The 10,932-nt window shown below is 38.0% G+C and overlaps 1 protein-coding gene across 1 annotated transcript in view; it reads right to left on the reverse strand.

Moving 5' to 3' along the window:
* Positions 1 to 10,932, reverse strand: part of RAPGEF5 (Rap guanine nucleotide exchange factor (GEF) 5) — a 188,073-nt gene that overhangs the window by 30,611 nt on the left and 146,530 nt on the right. Inside the window, exons 10-14 of the mRNA XM_012659442.1 lie at positions 10,330 to 10,474; positions 8,966 to 9,063; positions 6,727 to 6,757; positions 5,660 to 5,738; positions 2,914 to 3,063 (exon numbers count right to left, since the gene is read on the reverse strand). Coding sequence (XP_012514896.1) covers positions 2,914 to 3,063; positions 5,660 to 5,738; positions 6,727 to 6,757; positions 8,966 to 9,063; positions 10,330 to 10,474 — 503 coding nt within the window. The remainder of the gene's footprint in view (positions 1 to 2,913; positions 3,064 to 5,659; positions 5,739 to 6,726; positions 6,758 to 8,965; positions 9,064 to 10,329; positions 10,475 to 10,932) is intronic.

Raw genomic sequence — 10,932 nt, forward strand, 5'->3', positions numbered from 1 at the left:
TATCACTGAAGTCAACATCCTTGTGCATAAATCTTTTTCTGCTTACAGATGATCTTCCTAAGACAGATTCCTAGTACCGGAATTATTGGATCAAAGGGAATGAATATTTTTAGTTTTTGATATAAACTTCCAAATTGCTTTCTAATGCTTATTTTTTAGAAAATAAGTCAATATATTTTCCAAAAAATAGGTATAAAACTTGTATACCGACCAACATTGATTGTTACTTTTGGTAAATTTGTTATTTTCCTAAAACCAAAAAAAAAGATCCTTTATTTAATTTGTATTTCTTGACTACTAGTGAGGCTGAATATTTTTCACGTATTCCTCTTCTATTTTTATTTCCCTTATTGCAAATTGTTCCTATCCTTTGACCATTTTTATACCACAGTTAGACCCCTCTTATAACATAATAGCTTTCTTCATAGAAAAAATATCCTCCTCCTAACTACAAAATGCGTACAGGAGTAGATTAAATAATACCAAGTTTTATTTCACTGTGACATAATCAAATTCTCCTAAGGTAGCCGCTTTGTTATCCAGCATGATTGGGAAATGCAATATTCCACACATCTTTTTCTAGATAACTTAATCAGTTCAAATTAAAGTTTTGTTTCGAACATTTCTGTTTAACACAGAGCACACAAATGATAATCTAATCTATTCTTTAAGGCCCAGCATTATAAAGATCAATAGTACTGTAATGTCGGGCTGGTGACATGAACAGCTGATGGTCCCACACAGCTGGGTTCTGAAGTTCCATCTCGTGGGTTCCATCTCCTCCTTTGTTTAGCTATAGTTTCTTGCAGCCCTCTGTGTGCCTACTGTATACCTTAAATCTGAATTTATGAGAGTCATCCATACTTTACAGAAAAAAATGCCATGGCTCTCTGACGGCAATTTTTCTATTTGCTGAGCAACATTTTTTTCCCCCTGATTTTCAGGTTTGTCACTATACTATAAAAGATTAAAACTGATAGAATGGTAACCTCTAACTAACTGGGTAGGTTTTTGTTACTGCATATATATACCTACCCTGGGTACAAAATAGCTAGAAACTTACTAAAGCTATGATAGTATCACTCTTTTTAGAGATACCCACTCTAACATCTTAAAACTTTTTTTTTGACAAAAAGAAAAAACAGATCTGTCATTTTATTCTGAAGTAGCACTAAAACATAATTTATTAAAAATTATGTGACTAGAGCAAGGAATACATTAAGCTCTTTTTTTTTCTTCGTTGAGACATTATTGTTTCGGGGACAATAAGATGCAGGCAGAAAGGTTCCTTGCAGACAAAAAAAAACTACTGGATGGAAAATGATGGCACATTTCCAAATCTGCAGGATAATTCAAGAGATAAGCTGATATTTTTACTGATGATTAGCAATGGGCCTATACACATTGGAACGTCATTGCCCACCCTGATGAATCTAATTTAATAGAGTGTGAAAATGGTATTTCACAGCCATCAAAGAGATATTGGGTACTGAAGAGCCACTCATTAATTGCCAGGTTCTCATGAGGCCCTGGGCTGACTCTGTGTCAGCTCCCGAGGTTGCAGGGGACAGGTCTCAGTCGTGCTGCGAAGTTCACTCAGGGCCCTTCCTTGTCCAGAACCTTCTGTCTGAATAGAGACTCCCGTGATTACTTTCTGTGGTGGTACTATCTTGAGAGGCAAATGTTGGTTTTGATGAAGCTGAATACTGCTTAAAATCATTTAATATTTTTGGTCACTTGGAAATCAAATCTAATATACATTTATCAAACTTATCTGAAATATCTGAACTATATCATGAAAAACTCAACCCCTCCCTAATTAAAATTCATTTAGCCCACATGTTCCTCCAATTCTTGCTTTTTCTTTTTTAATTCTAGATAATGTTTCATCAGGATGTACAGTTAGAGCCTTGGGAGAGGGAGGAGAGAGACTCATTTATTAGGCCTAGGGAGAAGGGATCTGTCTGCATGTGTAATCACCTGGCTTGTAGGACTGTTTTACCTGCCTGTGAGCAACAAAGCAAGAGGAGCAATATTCTGTCACATTATACTTTAAGGTCAAGGATATTCTGATATTCATCTCCCAACTGTAGCATGATAACAAAGGGTAAACATGAAAGCTGTTTATCTGCTCCCCTCCCCTGGCCCCCTCAGCTCTGGCTGATCAGTTCACATAGCACTCACATTTTTCAACTACTGATGCTAAGTCACTTGCTTTGTATTTTTCTCAGGGTTAATGAGATATTAAATAAAGATTGCAAGCCAAAAAGGAGGCCAGTGACACCAAGGTCTGACAGGCTCCAGTGAAAACGAAGGGGTCTGTTCAGGCCACAGAGATCAATAGCGTCAGCTTGTAATCTGTGTGATCTTATTCAAAACAAACAATGAACCATTCTCTGAGGATAAATGAGGCCCAACAGAGGCAGAAGCTGAAACCAGGCCTCGCTCCCCACGTCCACCTGAGGAAGCAAGCTTTCAGCTTATTGTACGCTTTTTCTTTCTTTCGACAGGGAGTCTTTAACTATTAAATTGTCAGCCTGCAATATGACTAGTTCAAGGCCATCTTTCTTTTTTTTCCCTAAAGTAATTTCATTCTATAGCAATTTCCCAAGTTAATTTAAATATGAAAATAGAAGGCTTATCTAGAGCACAAAATATGAAAAGCTTTATAATGTATTTCAAAACACTGGCATGCCTCGCTATTCAGTTCTAGGGGAGGAAATTCAGCATCCAACAGTATCCAACTGTTGTCATGGAAACACTTCTGGTAGGCAGCTTCTCATTGTTACTGTGGTCACCCAGCTGCCGGCCCAAAAGGGACACGCTGCACGTTTACTCTACAAAAATGTCAACTTTCTCCTTTTGGAGGAGATCCAGTGAAAGATTAATATTTAAGGACAGAAAATAATTTACCTCCAGAGAACGTGATGGCCACCAGAACCAGATCCTCTTCTGCATGCTGGATCTTTTCTGCTACAACTTTCAGGATCTCCTGGGCTGTGCTGGAAACTTTTGCCTTCACACTGACATAGGAGTGCTCTGTTATATACACGTGGCAAAACACTGCACAAGTCAAAAGAATTGTTCGTGAACCAACTGTGGTCATGAGGTACAAACTTTTCCAAATCAAGGCACCCACCTTGCTATTGTCTTCGGTATAAAGTACATACATGTGTATGTATGTGAATACCTGAGGGTATATGCCTATAAACATGGGCTTGCAAACACATGAGACATAGACATGATAAAGCTGTTGAACAAGCATGAGTAGTATATAGGCTTCCCATACTGTTACTAGAGACCTGAGTCATGCAAGTCTATACTTACGGTAGAGACTATCTGACCACAATATGGTGGAATCTGTGGTACACGCTGTATTTTTTTTTTTTTTTAAGATAGAGTCCAGCTCTGTTGCCTGGGCTAGAGTGCAGTGGCATCATCATAGCTCACTGTAACCTCAAACTCCCAGGCTCAAGCGATCCTCCTGCCTCAGCCTCATGAGTAGCTAGAACTACAGGTGCACGCCACCACACCTGGCTAATTTTTCTATTTTTTGTAGAGACAGGGTCTCCCTATGTTGCTCAGGCTGGTCTTGAACTTCTGACCTCAAGCGATCCTTCCACTTCGGCCTCCCAAAGTGCTAGGATTACAGGCGTGAGTTACCGTACCCAGCCGACATTGTACTTTTGAATTCCTTCTTTGAGAGCTGCTGAGATCTCCTGAAGAAGCATATTAAAGTGTCTAACTCATAAATTTTCATTTTATACAGCATTTCTGGGCAGTCTCAGGGGCCCAATCAAGAATATCATATTTTGCTATTAGAATTCTCACAAACTTATCCAAAAATCTGTCCTCTGTCTCATTTTTTGTGTTCAGCTTTCTCCATCATTTAAAAATGACTCCCCCATCAAGGTGGTGATGAATTTAGTTTCCAAATGGAGGTTCTATTTCTAAGCCTTTTTTAATTTCCTTTTTATTATCTATTGTGCTAATAATTATTACTAGGACATTATCACTATCAGGGATAATGGGTCCTGAAAAGATTTCTCTTTAAGATTTGAATAGCAAAAAATGTATTAATAGCAATGGAGATAATTGACACATTGCTTCATATTAATATCAGCTATTCTGAATGTATAAAACACTAGCTTCTTTAGAATAGACAAAAGGACAATAATATACTTAGATATTCTGCTATTCTGTATTGCGAAAAGAAAATTAGGAATGTAACTCCTAGAGAAATTTCATATGCAATTTAAACAGCACCACAAAAATAAACCCAGGAACATTTTCATAGAAATGCAAATGAAGCAAAAGCCTAAATATGAGTTTATATGTATAGAAACTCAAAGTGAACACATCACCAGGAAGCACTTCACATATTTGGTTTGGTTGGGTGTGTCACTAAAACAACAGCATTTAACAAATAATTGTTTTATATTTTGTCAACAGGTTTGTAAAAGAGAAAAAAAGCTTTCCTCCTTCCATAGAAAGATGGAATTTTTGACCAAGGTACAATCTAGTCTAAAAACCACTCAATGTCGGTTAGGTTTACAGCTTGGTTAATAAACTGATAAAAACAAACAAAAAAAGAAGCTAGTGGCCTTGAAATACTTAGCTTCTTTGGAGGTCAGCTTGGAAAATTATACAATTAAATTGTAAGACAAATGGGCAGGGAGGGTCAGCAACTAATGAATTAGGAGGTAAGAACATTTTGTTTGCTCTTTTACTTGGTGCAGGTGACACTTAATAGGATCCAACAGAACCCACCTATCAGCGGCGTCATATACAAACACCATGTAACAGAACAAGCATCCTGGGACTTTCTAAAAAATGCTCAAGAAATTGGGTAAATATTAAATGTTCACACTTAGAATTTCAGAACGTGGAGAAAGGGGAGTCAAGAGAGTGAGTCTCTAAGTCACAATAGCGTGAACGTTTTAATTTGCTGTGTTTCCTGGCTCTGCCCGTAACTCAACCTTTATCCACGTAGGAGGAAACCACTGCTAACGTTTCTTGTTCTGCTATAAAATATTAACGTAGAAAAGCACGTCAGCATCTTCAGGGTGCTAAGAAGGTGCTTCCCCTCGTACTGAATGAACAGCCCTCTGCAGGCGAGGCCACGAGCCCCTGCGGCACTAAGGAGCACTGACAGGACACACCGGATGTGTGGCACTGCCCACACGGCCTCGCCTTGGCAGAGTTTCTACCGCATATCCTTCCTTTCATTATTCTCTCCAAGATTTTCTTTTCTAAATCTCATGGACTGACTCAGCCAAAACCCCGTGCCCTGGCTTTGGTGGTCTTTCCAGTTAGTCACAGGCAATGGCCCGATGGAATCAGGGAGGCGGCAGTTCTGGGAGGAAAAATGTTGAGTTTCCCACTTTCCACCTCTGCTCAAGAAAGCAAGGGGCCTCTTTGTGAAGCCTCCTTTCCTTGCTCCCCAAATTAAAAATATCTCTGGTGCTTAGGACAGTATTATATGATCGAACACCCAAAGTAAGAAAAGAAAAACCATTCTGTTTGATGTTAATGTGCTTGTCCAAGGGATATGACTGCAAATGATGGGTAAAGGCAGGCTCGTGTGCTAATGCAGGAGAACGGTGGCGATTCACAGCGACTCCACCCACCCCAAACCCTCGCTGAAAATCATACTCACTTTCCTCTGTTTCAGTCACAGCTCCTCTGTGCTGGAGCCAGTTCTCCTTAAGACTGAATTGGTGGAAAAGGGCTTTATTCTGTGAGAAAGGAGAAAGAGAACAATGAATGAATGCATTCCTGCCCTTTGGAAAACCATAGCTGTTTACAACATGTTCCAAAGAGCTAGCCAATTTTTTTAAAAAATATGAAATTCATCTATCCAATCTCAGAGAAATAAACCGGGAGTTGCTTCAATTAATGCTAGTGGAGAGGGAGATTCTGAGCTATATGATAGGCCTTGGCTAAGGCCAGTGGCAGGCAAACAGCCCCTGTAATTTCCCTGTGACATGCTAGAGAATCCCCCCGCAATTTTTCACCTCTGGCTACTGCAACATCCATGGAGTCTTCTCCTAAGAAAAACATAATTTCCCCATCCCAATAGTAACCTCCGAGTTCCAGTCATCACAATCTGATCTTTTGCTTTTTACGTTTTTCACAGAAGCAACTTTGAGATTGTTTCAATACTTCTGCTGTAGTATAATATAATGACTTTCTTAAGGGAAACAGGTATGTTGTTCATTGTGATTATCCGTCTGATAACATCTGTTTCTCCAAAACTTGTGCCTGACATCTCCTTCCGCATTTCCCCCTCATCACGTTGAACAGGGAACATTCACACTTGCTGTCTCTCTTTCTATGGTGCTGAGAAAGTGCAAATACTTTCTTTACAAGACTTTAGTTTTGGAGTTAAAATTCCTGATTGGATTTTTTTGGGGGCATAAATATTTTAAAGTTCTAATTTGTATCACTCTGGGGACAGCAGGAAGCTCACAGACTCCAAAATGCACCACAAAATATGCAGAATGTCATAAAGTCAAGGGCACACGGCTGAAATCAGATCTGCTCCAGCACAGGGAAGTTAAAGGGAAGCAGGCAAGTGCAGGAGGCTGCAGCCCCAGGCGTCGCTGCCCTGCCCTGCTGTGCTGGAGGCAGTATTCATTTTAATTATGAAGAAATGCCAAGTGAGGCAAGGCCAGGTCTGCAGAACAGATCACCCCATTTCAGATACAGAAGGGTCCGCCTTACCTTCCTTTGTGGTGAATATTCATCTACAGTGCTGAAAGGAAAAGGAAAAGAAGTCAGTCTTTGTCCTAAAACCCAGAATAATGCAGTTATTGTTATGGAAGACTAATTTTCAGGCCCTGGGCAGAGGATTTTGCTCTTTAAAAAAAGATAAAACACAGTATTCATTAACTTACTACTACAACACACTTGACATTGGGCTCTGAATTTCAAATGAACCAGGAAGTAAAGAAGCTATCTATTCAACAGGTGGATTCTGTTTTCTACCCACAGAAAGTGAAGCTGAGAATTGGGGGAGGAACTAGATCTACCCAATCCATGGGAACTCAGTCCACAAAAATAATTTTTTTTTTTAAATCGCAATATTCAGCCCACAGAAATAAGTTTTCTCATATAGTGACAGATTTTAGGTAAAATTGCTATTTAGATAGCTAAATAGTTCAGCCAAGGTGCGTCTTTTCTAGGATGTTTCTCTGTGTGGTGGGACTGGGGAACATTCTGTCCCTCTCTGATTGTGCTCCCCAGAGTCCCACTGCCAAGTGACTTCTGAAGGCCTCCTCCACTTACGGGGAACGAGTACTGGGACCAATCTCTTACATCATTAGGTAAACCATATGTTAAAGGTATCAATCTTGTTCTCAGAAAGAAATACTTTCTCTTCTATTTGTGCACAGTGCATTATAAGAGAATGCTGTGAGTTTCGGTAGGTCTTTTATCACGGTCTATATTATATTAACTTTCCATAGCCTAAGACTAATATGAAAATATGAATAAATGAAACAAAAGAAAAAAAGACAAGTTTTTCATCAAAACAATCCCCCAAATGGAAGTTGCTCTATGCTATAAAGCAGACCTGTTAAAGCTGGGAAACTTTAATATGTGGGGCTCAAATCTTATTCTAGAATCTAAAGATATTTCATAATCTTATACCACCAAAGAAGCAAGAATAATTTTTTAAATTATTTTATCAAGAATAATTTCTTAATATCATTTTATTTTAATCTATCATTTGCCATTCTTATATAAGTTTTAAAAACAGAATATATTAAATTCCACTGATGTACTTAATTTATTTAAATGTATTAAACTATGAATTAAAGTTTCCCAACTATAACAGGTCTGCTTTATAGCATAGAGCAACTTCCATTTGGGGGATTGTTTTCACGAAAAGCTTGTCTTTTTTTCTTTTGTTTCATTTATTAGTTCACATTTTCATATTAGTCTTAGGCTATGGAAAGTTAATATAATACAGACTGTGATAAAAGACCCACCAAACTCATAGCATTCATTTTTAATGCACTGTGCTAACTTGCACCTTACTTCCGAATCTCTCAGCATGAGAGATTCAGATTTGATGATTAAGGATGAAAGTTTACACATGGTTTGCTCCTGAAGATTCATTTATACAGATGTTTCATTTGCAATGGGGTTTCCCTTTACTAACATTAAGTCAGACTTTAAATCTCAAATCAGGAATCTAAAAGGCCTGAATTAACATTTTTCTATGAGAAGTGCATTTGTGACCGCTGAAATCTTAAGCTTTTCACAACTTGACAATATATATGCTTCATGTTTACTAAGTATAAACTACACTGTAAATAAGAGAATGATTTTCCCTTCAGGTGAACTCTGCAGCTGAAAACTGAATAATGATCTGATGTTTTCATTTACCGAAATTAATAAGGAGAGTTAGTGGTAATATCACAGTAAAGTCAGGTATTGTCAATCTGAAAGATTAATGACAGATACCTATGGGATGCTTGGACTTGCCAAGAGTCATTGAGTAAATGGTTTTCTTTAATTTTTCTAAATTGATAAAGAAACCTTCAGGGAACCTATAAAATCGAGCTTTTAAAATGCCCCATGACTCGCTGGAACCTATTTATAAAACTTTTATTCCTATTCCATTGAACCCCCAACTGACAACTTAAATATGTAAACTTTTAAAATTAAATAACAATTTATTAAATAACTGTTTTTATGCACGAGGTTGTCATGGTCCAGCTTCCTTTTATGATATCAAAGAGGGTTAAAAAAATAGTCAATGAGTTTGATTTAGTGTTCTTTCATTTTGAGATACAAGAACAAAATATACAATTTACTACTAGAAAAGCTAAGGAATCAGGAAGAATCTGAGTCAAACTGCTTGAAATCAACTTTAATGCATAAGGCATCCCAAACCCCATCACATTTGCTGCTGCTTTCTTTCAGTAACTATAATTAGGAAAAATGAAATACTTACTGACGACGGTGCATTCCAAGTATCTTTTGAAATTCTTTCAATTCTTTTTCAAGTATTGGATATTCATAGACATCATCCAGTACATTCCTGTATATGGTCTGGGGGAAAAGACAAATGACAGCTGAAATGGTTTAATGCCCATTTTTTTGGGATTAAGACTCATACAAGGGCTATCCTACCTAAGGCAATGAGGAAGAACCCAGGACAATGCAAGGGCAAGGGTTTAACCAGGCACCAGTGAGATGTGGGGGTGGGATTCTCTCTCCCAGCCCCTCACTTAACTGCTTTTAGGAGTTAAGCATGGCTCCCTACCTGCTTTTAGGAGCTACAGGTAGGAATTATGAAAACTGAGAGTGCTCTAGCCTAGCCACTCCAGATGTACATGCCTATTCTATATTTTAAAAAATAATATCCACATAATTATTTGGGAGGAAAAACATCAATTGAATTAACCAATTGTTTTGAAAATAACATGAGTTTAGTCAAAGAGTTGGTTAGACCAGTTTTTAACTGGTGTCTAAATGACATCTGAATGTTGAATTCAAATTGGTTTCCTTCATGAAAGGTAGAATCAATGTAGGCGCTTGCTTAATCTGAACTAGAATTCTTCCTTGCTAGAATTCCATTCTACCCCTTTTCTGTTTTAACCTGCACACCCAATATGGCTTTGGTGACCAAAGGAATCCAACTGTCTACTAATCATCTCCAAAGAATCATCTGTGTTGAAAAGATACTGAAGCCTATTAATGATCAGAAAAATAAATCACTTTCTCTAATTCCAAATGTAAATCTAGGTTAGTATCTATTTTACAAATTATTATTATTTAAAATTCTCAAATTATACCATGGCCTACAAATGTTTTACCCAAATAGTGTATATATGGGACTAGTTAGTTTAAACTTACAGTAAATCACTAGCCAGGCACGGTGGCATGCACCTATAGTTCCAGCTACTCAGGAGGCTGAGGCAGGAGGATCGCTTCAGCCCGGGAGTTCAGGGCAAAAGCGAGATATGATTGTGTCACCACACTCCAGCTTAGGTGACAAAGTGAGACCTTGTCTCAACAAAACAAAACAAAACAAAATCCTCTTATAATAAATCTCAATATATAAAGTGGTATCAAATTTTGAAGTGTATCTTGCTTTACCTTCCTTATTTCATTTGCAATGAAAATTCCCATGACTTCTATGTAGGGAATATCAAGCCTCAGAAGTGAAAATAAATTTATATATTCTCTGAATCACAACTTGACTATCACAAAAAAGTTGAATGACCATTACGTATAAATGAGATTTTTGAAATGCGTAACTAAAAATAAAATCAGTCTTTTGGCATCAAAGACTATCTGGAAGTGTTAGATTACCTTTAAAAACATTTTTGAATGTTCATCTTCATGTAACCAGTCTTTGTATAGAGCAATCCACTGGGAAACAAGATGCAAGACTTTACGTTTCCGACGAGGAACATCTGAGTTTTCCTCTTTGCCTTGATACTTCTTAGCAGAATAGGTGCAAATGGTTAAGGAAGAACATTACATTGTTGAAAATGAAAAATATAAAGAGATCCATTTATTTTTGTTTTTGTACAATGTGCTAAAGCATACAAGTATGTAAACATGCAGGAAGAAGAGAGTATGTGTGGAGAGACCAAAAGGTGTGCACTGAAAAGGGCAAACATAAACCAAGGGAAATGACTGAAATCTGCTCAATGGCCAGCCAGGAAGTGAAGGGCTGGCCCCTGGCACTGGCAGCTGCTGACACTGTTCCGCTGTTCCCCAGGGTTAATGCCAGTTCAAAGAGATACTCAGTGGCCCACTAATTTCAAGAGGGGCTCCAAGAGGAGAGCTGGCCTCACTACAGAGGTGAAAAACTCTAGGCCAGATAGTTTCTGATCCTCAGAAATTCACATTCCATAAAACCAGGTACTTCTAAAGTAGTTCCAAAGGAGTACAGATTTCTGGGCACAA

This window comes from Propithecus coquereli, unplaced genomic scaffold, assembly GCF_000956105.1.
Source record: "Propithecus coquereli isolate 6110/MARCELLA unplaced genomic scaffold, Pcoq_1.0 Scaffold61, whole genome shotgun sequence".
NCBI classification, from domain to species: Eukaryota; Metazoa; Chordata; class Mammalia; order Primates; family Indriidae; genus Propithecus; species Propithecus coquereli.